Source organism: Aotus nancymaae, unplaced genomic scaffold, assembly GCF_030222135.1.
Source record: "Aotus nancymaae isolate 86718 unplaced genomic scaffold, 86718_ANA_hifiasm-v0.15.2.pri h1tg000079l, whole genome shotgun sequence".
Lineage (NCBI taxonomy): Eukaryota > Metazoa > Chordata > Mammalia > Primates > Aotidae > Aotus > Aotus nancymaae.
This window is the reverse complement of record NW_026988494.1, coordinates 23,833,229-23,851,306: the sequence shown is the minus strand read 5'-3', so window position 1 is coordinate 23,851,306 and position 18,078 is coordinate 23,833,229. Positions and strand designations below refer to the sequence as shown.

General features: G+C 40.3%; 1 protein-coding gene across 5 annotated transcripts in view; it reads right to left on the bottom strand.

The window, feature by feature from the left end:
- The window catches only part of CDCA2 (cell division cycle associated 2), a 52,729-nt gene that overhangs the window by 26,647 nt on the left and 8,004 nt on the right, over positions 1 to 18,078 (bottom strand). For all 5 annotated transcript variants that reach the window (XM_012435343.2, XM_064368691.1, XM_012435342.2 and 2 more), the window contains exons 5-8: positions 17,926 to 18,076; positions 15,808 to 16,004; positions 14,009 to 14,093; positions 7,936 to 8,147 (exon numbers count right to left, since the gene is read on the bottom strand). In XM_012435343.2, the coding sequence (XP_012290766.2) occupies positions 7,936 to 8,147; positions 14,009 to 14,093; positions 15,808 to 16,004; positions 17,926 to 18,076 (645 nt within the window). The remainder of the gene's footprint in view (positions 1 to 7,935; positions 8,148 to 14,008; positions 14,094 to 15,807; positions 16,005 to 17,925; positions 18,077 to 18,078) is intronic.

The following is an 18,078-nucleotide window of genomic DNA, read 5'->3' as shown; positions in this document are numbered from 1 at the left end:
GTCTTGAACTCCTGACTTTGTGATCCAACTGCCTCGGCCCCTCAAAGTGCTAGGATTACAGGTCTGAGCCACCGTGCCCGGTCTCCAAGTGCCCTCTTAATCGCCACCTACTTGTCCAGCCTCAACCTAAACCTCTGACCAGTCCTTCTTGTCAAGAATGACTCATTTTCTCCTGCACACCCAATTCTAAGAACAGTACCTGCTCTTAGAAATAGTCCTGCCCCAAACAAACCTTCTTAATCTGTCTCTGAAGTCAGTTCATTTTTCTGACCAGGAAAATGTACATACCAATACTGCAAAGTAAGTTAACTTATACAACAAAGCTCATGTTTACTTTTAGATTTATGTTCAACTAAAACAATCAGAAAAGTCACCAAACAACTCAAATTTTATATGCCTACGAGTATCACCATGTTAGTAAAAAGATCATTAATTGTAAATGTTTTCATATGATTCTAATGACAGGACTTGATACTTCCTGTGTCATATTGCTAGAAAGCAAGAGTTCTGGCTGGGTATGGTGGTTCACATCTGTAATCCCAGCACTATGGGAAGCCGAAGCAGGCGGATCACGAGGTCCAGAAATCGAGACCATCCTGGCTAACATGGTGAAACCCTGTCTCTACTAAAAATACAAAAAATAGCTAGGTGTGGTGGTGGGCACCTGTAATCCCAGCTACTCGGGAGGCTGAGGCAGGAGAATCGCTTGAACCCAGGAGGCCGAGGTTGCAGTGAGCTGAGATTGCGCCACTGCACTCCAGCCTGGGTGACAGAGCAAGACTCTATCTCAGAAAAAAAAAAGAAAAGAAGAGTTCCATGGATCATTCAGATGTTAAGTCTTTTTGAGGAGAAGATATGAACAAGCAGTGCATACATACATCCAAATCAGCTTTTTTTTTTTTTCCCCCAGACTGGTCTCAAATTCCTGGGCTCAAGTGATCCGTCTTCCTTGGCCTTCCAAAGTCAGGGGATTAAAGGCGTCAGCTATCATGCCTTGCCCCAAATCTGCTCTTTAACCAAAAACGGTATTAATGCTGAGACTCCTGCCAAGATGGCCGAATAGGAACAGCTTGAGAGCGCAGTTCCGAGCGAGAACAACACAGAAGGTGAGTGATCTCCCATCTCCAACCGAGGTACCAGGTTCATCTCAATGGGACTAGTGAGACAGTGGGTGTAGTCAAGGAGGGCAAATCAAATAAGGGTGGGGTGCTGCCTCACCCCGAAGTGCAAGGGGCTGGAGAAACCCCTCTCCTACCCAAGGGAGGCCACTGGCAATTTTCAGGACACTCCGCAACTCCAGCTCAGATACTGCACTTTTCCCACGGTCTTTACAGCCCACAGACCGGGAGATTCCCACCAGTTCCGACAACACGAGCGCCACGGGTTTCCAGTTGACTTCCAGCATAAAACTGGGTGGCCGTTTTAGCCAGCACCTGGAAAGCCTGTGAGACACAACCGCCCATTCCCCTAAAACAAAGGAGGCTGAAGGCAGGGAGCCAAGTGATCTGGCTCGGTGGGTCCCACCCCCACAAGGACCAGCGAAAAGACCCACTGGCTAGAGATTTTCGCAGCCAAGGACAGCAGTTTGATCTGCACCTGGGATGGTCCAGCTTGGTGCAGGGAGGGGAGTCCACCATTACCGAAGCAGTTCTAATCTTGCCAGCGTAAACAAAAACGCGAGGAAGTTTACATGGAAGGTGGGCAGAGCCCGTGACAGCTCAGCAATGCCTCTGCAGGCAGACTGTGACTAGACTCCCTCCTTACTGGGCAGGGCATCTCTGAAAAAAAGGCAGCAGCCCCTCAGAGACCTATAAATAAAGCCCCACCTTCCTGGGACAGAGCACCTGGGAAAAGGGGCGGTTATGAGTTTCACTGCAGCGGACTTAAACATCCCTGCCCAGCAGCTCTGAATGGAACAACAGAGCTCCCAGCACAGCACCTGAGCTCTAATAAGGGACAGACTGCCTCCTCAAGTGGCTCCCTGACCCCCGTATATCCAAAGAGAAACCTCATACAGGAGAGCTCTGGCTGACATCTAGCAGATACCCTTCTGGGACAAAGCTACCAGAAGAAGGAACAGGCAGCAATCCTTGCTCTTCTGCAGCCCCTGCAGGAGATGCGCAGGCAAGCAGGGTCTGGAGTGGACCTCCAGCAGTCTTACAGCAGAGGGGCCTGTTAGAAGGAAATCTAAAAAACAGAAAGAAATAGCTTCAACATCAACAGAAAGAACGCCCACTCAGAGACTCCATCCCAAAGTCACCAACTTCAAAGACCAAAGGTAGATAAATCCACAAAGATGGAAAGAAACCAGCACAAAAAGGCTGAAATCACCAAAAACCAGAACGCCTCTTCTCCTTCAAGGGATCACAACTCCTCATCAGCAAGGGAGCAAAACTGGATGGAGAATGAGTTTGACAAATTGACAGAAGTAGGCTTCAGAACTGGGTAATAACAAACTTCTCTGAGCTAAAGGAGCATGTTCTAACCCAATGCAAAGAAACTAAGAATGCTGAAAAAATGTTAGAAGAAATGCTAACTAGAATAACAAGCTTAGAGAAGAACACAAATGACTTCATGAAGCTGAAAACCATAGCATGAGAACTTGGAGAAGCAAACACAAGTTTCAATAGCAGAATCGATCAAGCAGAAGAAAGGATGTCAGAGACTGAAAGTCAACACAATGAAATAAAACGAGAAGGCAAGATTAGAAAAAAAAGAGTGAACAGAAATGGACAAAGCCTCCAAGAAATATGGGATTATGTGAAAAGACCTAATCTACGCTTGATCGGTGTAACTGAATTTGACGGGGACAATAAATCCAAGCTGGAAAACACTCTTCAGGATATTATCCAGGGGAACTTTCCCAACCTAGCAAGGCAGACCAACATTCAAATCCAGGAAACACAGAGAACACCACAAAGATATTCCTCAAGAAGAGCAACCCCAAGGCACATAATCGTCAGACTCACCAGGGTTGAAATGTAGGAAAAAATGCTAAGGGCAGCCAGAGAGAAAGGTCAGGTTACCCACAAAGGGAAGCCCATCAGACTCACAGGGGATCTCTCGGCAGAAACCCTACAAGCCAGAAGACAGTGGGGCCAATAGTCAACATCCTTAAAGAAAAGAACTTTCAACCCAGAATTTCATATCCAGCCAAACTAAGCTTCATAAGCAAAGGAGAAAGAATATCCTTTATGGACAAGCAATTGCTGAGAAATTTCCTCACCACCAGGCCTGCCTTACTAGAGCTCCTGAAGGGAGCACTAAATATGGAAAGGAACAACCAGTACCAGCCACTGCAAAAACATACCAAATGGTAAAGACTATTGACACAATGAAGAAACAGCATCAACTAATGGGCAGAACAACCAGCTAGTATCAAAATGGCAGGATCAAATTCACACATAACAGTATTAACCATAAATGTAAATGGGCTAAATGCCCCAATCAAAAGATACAGACTGGCAAATTGGATAGAGTCAAGACCCATCAGTGTACTGTATTTAGGAGACCCATCTCACATGCGAAGACACACATAGACTCAAAATAAAGGGTTGAAGACTTACCAAGCAAATGGGGAACAAAAAAAAGCAGGAGTTGCAATCCTAGTCTCTGATAAAACAGACTTTAAACCAACAAAGATCAAGAGACAAAGAAGAGCATTACATAATGGTAAAGGGAGCAATGCAACAAGAAGAGCTAACTATCCTAAATACATATGCACCCAATACAGGAGCACCCAGATACAGAAAGCAAGTTCTTAATGACCTACAAAGAGACTAAGACTCCCACACAATAAAAGTGGGAGACTTTAACACTCCCCTGTCAATATTAGACAGATCAACAAGATAGATACCTAACAAGGATATCCAGGACTTGAACTCACATCTGGACCAAGTGGACCTAGCAGACATCTACAGAACTCTCCATCCCAAATCCACAGAATATACATTCTTCTCAGCACCACATGGCACTTACTCTAAAACTGACCACGTAATTGGAAGTAAATCACTCGTCAGAAAATGCGTAAGAACGGAAATCATAACCAACAGTCTCTCAGACCACAGTGCAATCAAATTAGAACTCAGGATTAAGAAACTCACTCAAAAGTGCACAACTACATGGAAACTGAATAACCTACTCCTGAATGAAAACTGGATAAATAATGAAATGAAGGCAGAAATAAGGATGTTCTTAGAAATCAATGAAAACGAAGATATAACGTACCAGAATCTCTGACACACATTTAAAGCACTGTATAGAGGGAAATCTATAGCACCAAATGCCCACATGAGAAACGAGGAAAAATCTAAAATCAACACCTTATCATCACAATTGAAAGAACTAGAGGAGCAAGATCAAACAAATTCAAAAGCTAGCAGAAGACCAAAAATAACCAAGATCAGAGCAGAACTGAAGGAGACAGAGACACAAAAAACCCTTCAAAAAAAAAAAAAAAAAATCTATGAATCCAGAAGCTGGTTTTTTGAAAAGATATACAAAATAGATAGATGGCTAGCCAGATTAATAAAAAAGAAAAGAGAAGAATCAAAGAGATGCAGTAAAAAAAGATAAAGGGGATATTACCACCGATTCCACAGAAATACAAACTACAAAATCTGATGAGAGATTACTACAAACACCTCTCTGAACATAAACCAGTAAATCTAGAAGAATTGGATAAATTCTTGGAAACATACACCCTTCCAAGACTAAACTAGGAAGAAGTTGAATCCCTGAATAGACAAATAACAAGGTCTGAAGTTGAGGCAGCAATTAATAGCCTACCAACTAAAACAAGTCCAGGACCAGACGGGTTCACAGCCGGATACTACTAGAGGTACAAAGAGGAGCTGGTGCCATTCCTTCTGAAAGTATTCCAAACAATACAAAAAGCGGAAATCCTCCCTAACTCATGTTATGAGACCAATATCATCCTGATACCAAAACCTGGCAGAGACACAACTAAAAAAGAAAATTTCAGGCCAATATCCATGATGAACATTGATGCAAAATCTTCAATACAATACTGGCAAACCAAATCCAGTAACACATCAAAAAGCTTATCCATCACAATCAAGTCAACTTCATCCCAGGGATGTAAGCCTGGTTCAACATATGCAAATCTATAAACATAACCCATCACATAAACAGAACCAATAACAAAAACCACATGATTATCTCAATAGATGCAGAGAAGGCCTTCAACAAAATTCAACAGCCCTTTATGCTAAAAACTCTCAATAAACTAGGTATAGATGGAGTGTATCTCAAAATAATAAAAGCTATTTATAACAAACCCAGGCCAATATCATACTGGATGTGCAAAAACTGAAAGTATTCCCTTTGAAAACTGGCACTAGACAAGGGTGCCCTCTCTTACCACTCCTATTCAACATAGTATTGGATGTTCTGGCCAGAGCAATCAGGCAAGAAAAAGAAATAAAGGGTATTCAATTAGGAAAAGGGGAAGTCAAATCATCTTTATTTGCAGATGACATGACTGTATATTTAGAAGATCCCATAGTCCCAGCCCAAAATCTCCTGAAACTGACAAGCAACTTCAGCAAAGTTTCAGGATACAAAATCAATGTGCAAAAATCACAAGCATTCTTATACACCAATAACAGACAGAGAGCCAAATCATTAGAAATTCCCATTCACAAGTGCTACAAAGAGAATAAAATACCTAGGAATACAACTAACAAAGGATGTAAACGACCTCTTCAAGGAGAACTACAAACCACTGCTCAAGAAAATAAGAGAGGACACAAACAGATGGAAAAACGTTCCATGCTCACGGTTAGGAAGAAACAGTATCATGAAAATGGCCATACTGCCCAAAGTAATTTATAGATTCAATGCTATCCCCATCAAGCTACCAATGACCTTCTTCACAGAACTGGAAAAAAACCACCTTAAACTTCATATGGAACCAAAAGAGCCCACATAGCCAAGACAATCCTAAGCAAAAAGAACAAAGCTGGAGGCATCATGCTATATGACTTCAAATTATACTGCAAGGCTACAGTAATCAAAAGAGCATGGTACTGGTACCAAAACAGAGATACAGACCAATGGAACAGAACAGAGACCTCGGAAGCAACGCCACACATCTACAACCACCTGATCTTTGACAAACCTGACAAAAACAAGCAATAGGGAAAGGATTCCCTATTTAATAAATGGTGTTGGGAAAACTGGCTAGCCATGTGCAGAAAGCTGAAACTGGACCCCTTTCTGACACCTTACACTAAAATTAACTCCAGATGGATTAAAGACCTAAACATAAGACCTAAAACTATAAAAACCCTAGAAGAAAACCTAGGCAAAACCATTCAGGACATAGGCATAGGCAAGGACTTCATGACTAAAACACCAAAAGCATTGGCAACAAAAGCCAAAATAGACAAATGGGATCTAATTAAACTCCAGAGCTCTGTAGAGCAAAAGAAACAATCATTAAAACACAAACAGCATTGGCAACAAAAGCCAAAATAGACAAATGGGATCCAATTAAACTCCAGAGCTCTGTACAGCAAAAGAAACAATCATTAGAGTGAACTGGCAACCAACAGAATGGGAAAAAATTTTTGCAATCTACCCCTCTGACAAAGGGCTAATATCCAGAATCTACAAAGAACTAAAATAGATTTACAAGAAAAAAAACAAACATCCCCATTCAAAAGTGGGTGACAGATATGAACAGACACTTTTCAAAAGAAGACATATATGAGGCCAAGAAACGTATGAAAAAATGCTCACCATCACTGGTCATTAGAGAAATGCAAATCAAAACCACATTGAGATATCATCTCATACCAGTTAGAATGGTGATCATTAAATGGGATTTTATACTATCCCATTTAATGGTCAAATTACTCTAAAAGTAGTTACTAACTTAACACTTTTATAGATAAGGAAACCAGGCAGAGAAAGGTCAAATAACTTGCTCAGTGATTACATTTCCAAGTCAGGATCTGAAACTTGGCATTTTCACTCCCGAGGCTAGACTCTCAACCTCTCATGGACTGAGAATCTGTCATGAATTTTAATAGCAGACTTATCTGGGTTCACTGAACAACCTACAAGCCCAAGTGTATGTCAAACAGGTCTTATACCTTTCTCTGAGCACTGCTGCTGTATATATGCCAGAACTATAAAAATGACTCAATAAATGCCAGCTAGTTCTCATCAACTTCCTCTTTCCTCATACTGACTGAGCTTAGAGTGAAAAGGATGGGATGGCTCTAAGAGGTACTTTTTTTTTCTTTTTTTGACAGGGAGCCTCGCTCTGTCATCCAGGCTGGAGTGCAGTGGTGCGATCTCGGCTCACTGCAATCTCCGCCTCCCGGGTTCAAGCAATGCTTCTGACTCAGACACCCCAGTAGCTGCGATTACAGGTGTGCCACCATGCCCAGCTAATTTTTCATATTTTTAGTAGAGGTGGGGTTTCACCATGCTGGCCAAGCTGGTCTCAAACTCCTGACCTTGTGATCCGCCCGCCTCAGCCTCCCAAAATGCTGGGATTACAGGCATGAGTCAATAAGCCCGGCCAAGAGATAGTTTTAAGACCAAATATTTTGGGTGGAATGATCAGTTTAACAGATTGACACATTAATTATGATTAATTAGTATCACTTATATAATTTTATAATTAATCAAAAAGATACAATTATGTTAGTGCAGTAAGATTATGACCTCTATAAACTACAGTCTACTTATATTAAATTCTGCATACTATATACTATATTTAATTTTAAAAAAAATAAGAACAGAAAGAAACTACACATAGTGTTGTCAATAAGATGAGGAAAAAAATTTATAGTAAGACATTTCCTTTTAAACCAGTATGATATGACATTTCAGTGGTATTACTTTGAAGCAAAATGCATTTTTATTCATTTGCTTTAGGAAATTTAACTCTCTTCTTACCTGTAAGCTCTCTAGACACATTGGAACAGAGGGTTTCTTCAGAACAGAACGAAGTATAAAGGTGTTAGGGGAGGGAAGGTCCTTCCTGCACACTGGAGTAGCTGGTGCCCTGCCATCAGGGACTGCGTCTGAGCTCACTTCTGCTGTGAATGGGTCAGGCGAACCGGCACTGTTTGATCCTTTGCCCACTACGGAGTCAGCAACCTTGAGTGCTTCAAGATAAACATGTAATCTTGAGAGGTGGAAAACCTCTTAAATGTGTTTGTTCTAGACCAAAAACACATTATGTATTTGCAAAGATAATAATGTGCTATGAAAAATTCAAACTTAATACAACCTGCTTAAAGAGTAACATCTGGGATTTCATTTGGAAAGCAAAATGGAGGAAAAGAAGCAGCACTGGTCACTTTTTACCTCAAATCTGACTATGAAGCATAAAGTGAGTATGGGGATTTGGCTCCCCAGGAAATCTCTGCATCAGAGTTTGAAAGAAGGTATCATGAATCAGCTATAAACTATTAGCGTGCCTCTACTGACTGCACCTATTACTTGGACTATAAAAGCTAATTTGAGCGGAGCACTGACTAACAAGCAACTTTATTGCTAAATTCACAGGCATTTCAACATCTGAGGGTGGCAGGAATAAGAAAAAGATCATCACACCAAACTGCAAACACACTGTATGTGCCCCAAACAGGGTCAGATAAAAACAGAGGACATGGGATGGAGACTGCAGCCACCAAAGAGCAAATTCTGGTGGGCTGCATTCCAGCTAATGGAAGTGCCACACCTGAGAAACCAGCCAGCAGTATTAAGCTGCAGGAAACATGGTTAGTGGGTCTTCCAGGTTAAAATCCCTATCCAGCTTCCCTACACAGCCTGGGTGCTCCCATTAGGTCTTCCCCAGCTCAAGAGGAAACTGCAGGTCAGCGACTGCCCAGAGGAAACGTCTGGCCCTCTAGCTGTAAAGATGTGATCCAACAATATGTTCTGGTGCTTGCAATAAGTCCTTCCCCATGGGGGAGCAACTGTAGGTCAGCAATTGCCCATGAAAAGTACATCTGGACCTACCGAATCCTAGCAGTGGAAAGGTGATCAAATAAGCCCTTGTGCTCTCACTAAGTCTTCCCCAAACCAGGTTGTGTGGGTGATTACCCGTGGAAGGAGCATCTGTTCCTGCCCAACCCCAGCTGCAGAGCAGTGACTCTACCAAACCTCAGTGCTCTGCTTAACCCTACCCTAAGCTGGGAGGCAAGCCCAAATCCACACACATCTGTGGAGTACAGCCTCAGGCCCTGAGCACCCTATGGGGCCAAGCAACAACCTCCAGCAGTCTCAGAGCCCATCACGTGGTTCTGCGCAACTAGATTCCAAACAATAGTACTGACCAGCCAAGGAAGACAACCTGCGACTCTGCCAAATCAGAGACCATCACAGAGCCAGGCAGCAGCTCCACCTGAAGGCAGAGTGCAGCCAGTGATCTTACTAGACCACGGAGTACAGCTGGCAAGATCATTTGACTTCCCAGCACAGGAAGCAAACTAGCATTACCAGAAAACCTGACACCAAAATACAAAGGATCGCAAGAAACTACTATAAATAATTAAACACCCAAAATTGGATAACCTAAAAGAAATGGATCATGAACAAACAGAAAATCTCGAAAGACCAATAATGAGTAAGAAGACGACTGAATTAGGCCAGGTGCGGTGGCTCACTCCTGTAATCCCAGCAATTTGGGAGGCCGAGATGGGTGGATCACCTGAGGTCAGGAGTTCGAGACTAGCCTGGCCAACATGGTGATGCCCCATCTCTATTTTTTATTAAAAAAAAGAAGAAGAAGAAGACTGAATTAGTAATAAAAAGTCTCCCACCAAAGAAAAGCCCTGGACCAGATAGCTTTATTGCTGACCTCCACCAGACATTTAAAGAACTAGTAAGTTTTCTCAAACACTTCCAAAAAAAAAAAAAAAAAAAGTAGAGAAAATACTTCCAACTAACTCCTTGTCATTTAACAAGGTTAGCACTCCCCTGCTACATATAAGAAAATTGTAAGAAAATATGTAAGAAAATTATACACCAATATCCCTGGTGAACAAAGATGCAAAAATCCTCCACAAAATATTAGCAAACCTAACTCAGGAACACATTGAAATAATCATTCACCATGATCAAATTAGATTCATTCCTGGGATGCAAGGATGATTCAACACATGCAAATCAATGTGATACATGACATAAATAAGATGAAAAATAAAAAATTATGTGATCACCACTTTCTGTGTGTTTTCTTAACCAGATCATTGTGAAATTATTCATTAATTATGCTATGGTCCTCTGCCCAGTTTGTTTGTATCTGACAACTGCTAGGATTTGGTCAACACTATCATGATTTAGGGAAAGGAGCAAGTCAGAATAGAAATTAGTACTCCCCTCCTTGCATTACGATAGTAGTCTCAAAGAAGCTACTGTAAGGCAATTGTGTTGCTCTCAGCAGTGTTTCGTGTGTGTGTTTTACACTGGTAGGAAACTGGGTGCATATTTATAAAAATAAAAAACTGGAAGAAATGAAAAAATATATCAGAAATAGCCTGGCTGCAAATTTTAAGCATGTACAAATTCTGTCTCTGCGTTATATTATGAAGCTTTTATGTGAAACATGTTTCTTTGTAATGAAAACCATGGTGGAGATGTTTAGTAATTATACCCTCTTACTGGTACCAAGACTACTAGGGAAATGCCTGTGTACTTGGAAGTACTTTTGACGTTTTATTATACAGACAGAAAAACTGAGATGTAGTCCCTCTCCTGGAAGTGCTAATTTTGAATAACTGCTCATATGATGCACATGTACTGATTATTGCCTATTTTAATAAACACACTTGAAAAACGAAAAAAAAAAGATGGAAAACAAAAACCATATGATCACCTCAACAGATGCAGAAAAAGCATTTGACTAAATTTAACACAATATCACGATAAAAATCCTCAGACTAGGAATAGAAAGTTCTTCAACACAATAAAGGACATATAACAAACCTGTTGCTAACATCCTTCTCATCAATGAAAAGTGTCCATTAATCAGTGAATGGATAAAGAAAACATGGTATATACACACAGCAGTATACTACTCAACCTTAAAAGCAAGCAGACTCTCATTTGCAACAACATGGATAAATCTGGAAGAGATTTTGCTAAGTGAAATAAGCCAGGCACAAAAGACAAAAACCACGTGATCTCACATACATGAGGAATCCATAGAAGGAAAGAGTTTATAGAAGGGAAGAGTTGAATTTATAGAAGGAAGGAGTTGAAGTGGGGTTCCCAGAGCCTGTAGTTGGGGGGTGCGGTGGAAGGAAGGAAATGGGGAGTTGTTGATCAAGGAATACAAGGTTCCAGACAGACAAGCAGAATTGGTTTTGAGATCTATTGCACAACAGAGGGTCTACAGGCTATATTAATGTATTATGTATTTCAAAATAATGAAGACAGTAAATTTCAAATGTCTCACCATAAAAAAAAAAAAGACAGGTAAGTGAAGTGAGGGACATGTTAATTATAAGCCTGATTTAATCATGCCACATTGTATAAATACATCAAAACATCATATTGTTCTCCATAAATGTATAGTTATGGTTTATCATTCAAAAATAGTAATAAATTTAGCCAAACAAAATTACATGACACATACACTATAAAATTACTTGTTTAAAACATAAATTATACGTATCTAAATTTTAAAAAGAAAAGGAAGGAGTGTTGGCTACTTTAAGGGAAAAATAAGGTGTGAAAGTGTGTGAATTAAGAAACAACACAGATGGGCCAAGAGTGGTGGCTCATGCTTGTAATCCCAGCACTTTGGGAGGCCAAGGCAGACAGACCACCTGAGGTCAGGAACTCAAGATCAGCCTGGCCAACATGGTGAAACCTCATCTATACAAAAATACAAAAATTAGCCGGGCATGATGGCGGGTGCCTGTAATCCCAGTTACTCAGGAGGCTGAGGCGGGAGAATGGCTTGAACCCGAAAAGCAGAGATTACAGTGAGTTGAGATCACACCATTGCACTCCAGCCTGGGCAACTCGGTAAGACTCTGTCTCAAAAAAACAAAAACAAAAACAAAAAGAACCAGCACAGAGTCATTTGAGATGAAAAACTGAGGCTATCAGCATACCAAATAGCAGCTCTGGGGCAGGTGCAGAGAAGGTGGAGAGATTCACTGAGTTGGATTTCTGGATAGAAAGGTAAAACAGAGGAAGCAGAGAGGGTAAAGGAGAGATGGAAGGTGTCATGCAGGTGTCCTTCCCAAGCTCCCTCTTAACAAGGGACGTTCGATTCCATCTTACAACATCTTTTTATTCTTCTCAAAGTTGCACTGCTGGGGATGCCACCAAATAACCACACAGTTTAAAATACAGAAATCAATGCCAGACTCCTTTAATCGAGGCCCCATCTACTACGGTAGATCTATTTTTCCTGTCTTATTACAGTATTTCTGAGTAGGGCTTCGTGGCATGGTGAAATGAAATTTTGACCCTTGTGATTTCAATGCTTCACATTGTAGAGTGAGAGTTTGGTATGATGACAACTGTTAATCACCACACTTCAATCTATAATCACTGTCAGAGAATCTGTCACTCCTAAGCAAAGTCCCATAAGAGCAAAGGAAAAAGAATTGTTAAGAAACTGTTGAAGGTAAGAGCACCTTACTCCATATCGTGGTAACAAACTCACAACCTGGCCCTGTGCAGTAGGACCATACAGGCCGACATCCACCCATTTATCTTATGACTAAAATTAAAAGTCAGAGCAGATTCACTACAAAAAATGCTAAAGAAGTTCTTTCTCAGGCTGAAGGAAAATAAGACAGAGAAACTCAGATCTTTAGGAAAAAATGAAGAACATAAGAAATAGTGTATCTGGGTAAATATAAAAGACTCTTTTTCCCCTCTTAACCTGTTTAAAGCACGTATAACTGTTTTGGTTGGGTGTGGTGGCTCACATCTGTAATCCCAGCCCTTTGGGAGGTCAAAGAGGGCATATTGCTTAAGGCCAGGAGTTCAAGCCCAGCCTGGCCAACATGGCAAAACCCCATCTCTACTAAAAACACAAAAACTGGCTGGGTATAGTGCTGCACACCTGTAATCCCAGCTACTCAGGAGGCTGAGACATGAGAACCGTTTGAACCTGTAAGTGGGAGGTTGCAGTGAGCCGAGATCATACCACTGCACTCCAGCCTGGGTGACAGAGTAAGAAACTGCCTAAACAAAAGGAAAAAGAGAAAAGCACATATAATTGTTTAATGCAAAAATGATAAGATCTTGTGGGACTTAAAATGAAGTAACTGTGTATCTGTAAAGGATCATAAAAGCCATGGCTGGTAGGGAGAGGAAATTCATCTGTAGAGTTTGTAAAGCTTCTGTGTGAAATTGTACAGTATTACCTAAATAGACTATGAAAGGTTACAGAGCAATAATTAGGAACAGAAAACATACTATAAAATGACAGATGTGAATAAAACCATGTAAGTAATTACTTGAAAAGTTAACAGGCTAAATATTCCAATTAAAAATAAATTATCAAAATGGATTTTAAAAAAACACAAGATCCAATCATATGCCCATAAGAGTTTTACTTTGAGGACCCAAATAGAATAAGCCAATCTAAACCCTCACTAGTAACGTTCACTCACTACAAGCATACTAATTTTAAGAAGGAATAAGTCATTATTACATCCTGATAAAACTCTTTTTACATGCATAAAAACAAATTAAAATACCATGAGTAGTGTTTCTCTAACAAAGAATATTTGCTAATATATTCATAGGTCCTACCTCTTTATACTAAATTTCATGAGCTTGGAAATACTTCACTAATTCTTAGAGATGGTAGCTTAAAAAAGAGAATATCCCTCATATAACAAGAATTTGGAAGCACTTCTAGTGGGCCACGAGCTCCTAAAAAGTAGGGAACCATTTCAGTTCCCCTAAATTTTAGCAAATAGGTACACTAATCATAAATGTCTCTGAATCAGGCAACTGGCTGTGTACTAAGAAAAAGTTAAATACTTACCATTTGAAATCTCTGTGAGCTCTGAAAGGGGAGCAGACTCTTCCATGAAAAATCCAGACTGTGTTGAACCAGGTTTAGACGATTTCTTGAGGAAACATTGAAAGAGTATTACATTTTATTACTTACAGTACTACTAATAACTTTTTGAAGATTTGAGTAAACATTATAGATTACCTGGAAATTTGGTATTCAATCAGTCACCTTCATTAGCTCATAAACTCAAAGTATACAGGAATCTAACAATGAAGTATTCATACTAATTGCATCCTAAACATCCCACAAATCAACTTTTAATTCCCCATGAAACGTTTAAAGGACCTATTTTTGTTGTTAAAGGCTAGACAGTTGTATCTACAGTTCTTTAGAGAAAATTCTCAAAATAAAGACGTTTATATAATTATTAATCAAATGCCAAACATTATCAATAACTAAGATATGAAAAACATTGAACACTAAGATAAAAAACACATTCACATTAATTCAGAAATAATGTCTGAATCATGATGTATGTTCAAACAATTAACCAAAGTTCTGCTTACAAACAATTACTATTGTTTCTGTCAGATGGAGATTTCACATTAACCTGAATAAGGCAGAGGGAGCCAAGATTACAGGTGACTGATATACAAAGGAAACCCACTGAAGCCTGAAGAATCTCTAACAACTATCAAACCTTTATTCTGCTAGTCCACAGCCAATGAATAGGACAAGCACTGGATCTAAGCGACAGAGAAGGTACAGAAAGAGTTCCAACTGTAATGGTGTTAGGTGTCTCCTCTCACAAAGGACATGAGAAGCTACTGTGTCAAACCAGAATGAGGAACGTAAGCAGGAAAAGTCCATCATCAAAGACCAGCTCCCTGTTCACACGTGCGTGAAGGTCACCTGATCTTCACTAGTATTATTTTTCTCCTAATAGCACCTTTTGATCATCTTGACAGGGTTTAGGTAGTTATAAGCCACAAAAATCCCTAGAGCAACTTGAAAGAAGTGAGCAGTGCAAAGGAGCAATTGCTGAATGGCACCCTGACTTCCAGTCAGTAGGAAAGCAGTAAGGGGCAGTAAGAAGTGCAAGATTCCCAGACCTGTGGAGTACACCCCACACACAATCTCCACCTGATCCACCAGCTCCACTGAAGCCATCTGCTTATAACCCGCTCCCCAGGAGAAAAAATACTGCCTGAGGGCAGGACTGTGACTTCCTCCCTTCTTGGAGCATCACCCTATAGAGTATCTCACACACGAAAGACCACAGGGCTTATTCTCTTCGTAAGGTTAGTAGTCAAAAGTGAGATCTCTATCCAAACACTTTCTAAGAAGTGATAAATACCAACAACCGGCCGGGCGCTGTGGCTCACGCCTGTAATCCCAGCTCTTAGCGAGGCAGAGGCGGGAGGATAGCTTGAGCCCAGGAGTTCGAGACCTGCCTGGGCAATATGGTGAGACCCCATTCTCCACAAAAAGGAAAAAAACAAAAAGACAAAAATAAATAAATAAATAAATAAATACCAACAACCAAACATAAAATTAACAAGTAGTAAACACATACACACACACACACACACACACACACACACACACACAAATCCCAGCTACCACAGCGCAAAACGAGGTAATCATAAAATTAACAGGTGGGAAACACACACACACACATACACACATACACACCTTCACTCACCCATCCAGCTACCACAGGGCAGAACGAGGTAATAAATTGAAGAACAGCACTGACAGCCTTAAAACTGCCTATGCAGAAAACCAAAATTTCCTTTTCCTATGTGTAAAGTTAAGTGAATTACCTTGGAAAGATCTGCAGAAGATTCAACTGCACATCCTCTGTCTGTATCAATATTGAGTATCTGGAGATCAACTGCTTTTCCTTCAGCATCCCTTAGATTTTCATCAGAGTCCCTCTGACAGGATATTCTCCGACGTTTGGAGGCCAACACTGCAGGGAACCCAGACTGCTGGCATGTGCTAAGACCTGCCTTTACGGCTATAAACACAAAACAAAAACAAAATGACACAGGCATAAATGTTTTCATACATACACACACATATATACATATGCATGTGTGTGTGTGTGTGTATAGTGTGCGTGTGTGTATGTGTCTGTGTGTGTGTGTCACACGGAGGTTCGCTCTTGTTGCCCAAGCTGGAGTGCAATGGCGTGATCTCAGTTCACTGCAACCTCTGCCTCCTGGGTTTAAGCGATTCTCCTGCCTCAGTCTCCCAAGTAGCTGAGATTATAGGTTAACACCACCAGGTCCAGCTAATTTTTTATCTTTAGTACAGATGGGGTTTCACTGTGTTAGTCAGGCTGGTCTTCAACTCTTGACCTCAGGTAAGCCACCCGCCTCAACCTCCCAAAGTGCTGGGATTATAAGCATGAGCCACCATGCCCTGCCATTGTGCACCATCGTAATTTTCTTACAATCTAAGAGCCTAAATCTAGTAAAATCTAGTGCCTGAGTCTAAATTATCAAGGAAAAGAAAAATCTAGCACAATTTTTTATACCAAAAAAACAAAAACTAACAGAAAGGAATGTAACATGCCTATTGAAAAGATAATAAATTTTATTATTAGAATTGAGTTTTTTCAGACCTTAAAATATGCAAAGATATACTAAAATACTTTTGCGTGTCTAAGACAGTACCTCACATTTTAAATGTATGATGACAACTGTTATTTTACTTATTTGACAGAGTCTCACTCTGTTGCCCAGGCTGGAGTACAGTCGTGCAATCTCAGCTCACTGCAACCTCTGCCTCCCCGGTTAAAGTGATTCTCCTCCCTCAGTCTCCAGAGTAGCTGGGATTACAGGCATGTGCCACCACTCCCAGGCTAATTTTTGCATTTTTAGTAGAGACAGGATTTCACCATGTTGGTCAGGCTGGTCTCAAACTCCTGACCTCATGATCTGCTCGCCTCATGATCATGCTGGGATTACGGGCATGAGCCACCGTGCCCGGTGACACCTGTTATTTTAAAAGATGTGGTTATGTTCTAACACTCTGTACGACTTCGTGAAAAAGGCCACCACAATGTGCCTCAGTTTTTTCTAGCTAAAAAAAGGAGTTAAATTGTGTGCAGAATTATAATGATGTAAATAAATTTAAAAACCCAGGAAAAAACTGAAACAATAAGTGAGTCACAAAGTACAAATCTAAATAGGAACACTGAATGGATCACGCACTCTAGATGAGTGAGACTTGTCTTGGGCTAACAGAGCAATGCACATGGGTAGTGTTGAAATGTACTTGAAGATAGTTCAATAATTCAAAACCAAATCATTTAAAATCTTAGCATGTAAAGTACCAGAGAAATGGTTGTAATGATTACAGTAAGACCAAGATTTTGTCACATTCTGGTGTCTGAAATGCTCTGTGACTGGAAAAAAAAAAAAAGAAAAGATTGAAAACACAACCAAATGAATTATTACAATCTAAGAGTTAAAGAATATAGCAGATTATCAGACTGGATATATTTGTATTTAACATCAGGGTTGGGTGTTTGGTACTCACATAAAATTTACACAAATTTATTTCACTTATTAAATGCTTGCCAAGCTTAATAATGATCCTGTAAAAAAAAATCAAGGTTTGTAAACTCAAATTTGCCACAGGCTCTATGGTAAAGGTGAAATTAGCTAATTCGCTCTGACATTTAAAAACTTAAAATTTAATTGCAACCATGTGGAACTGCAGGATTAGGAAGGTCTGATATCAGGTTTTTTTCCAAGAGAAACCAGAAATCCTTATTTTTGTGTGAAATGTCCCAAATTTTCAATGTTAGCCTTGTTTTATAAATATACCTGTGTTCTGAAACTATTAGTTTCACACTAAATCATTTCATATCTCAGAAGTTTGTCTTTATAAATATAGAAGTGAAAACTGAATGAATCATTTCTACTCACTCAAGTCTGTCACCTCGGACACTCTTTCTGCCTCTGAGAATTCTGGACAGCTGGTCATTTTCTCATTTTCCTTTATGGAGTGAAAAGCTGACTGGAAGGCAGATATTCGTTCTCTTAAAGAGTTAACACTTCGATACAGCGCAGGGCTGCCCT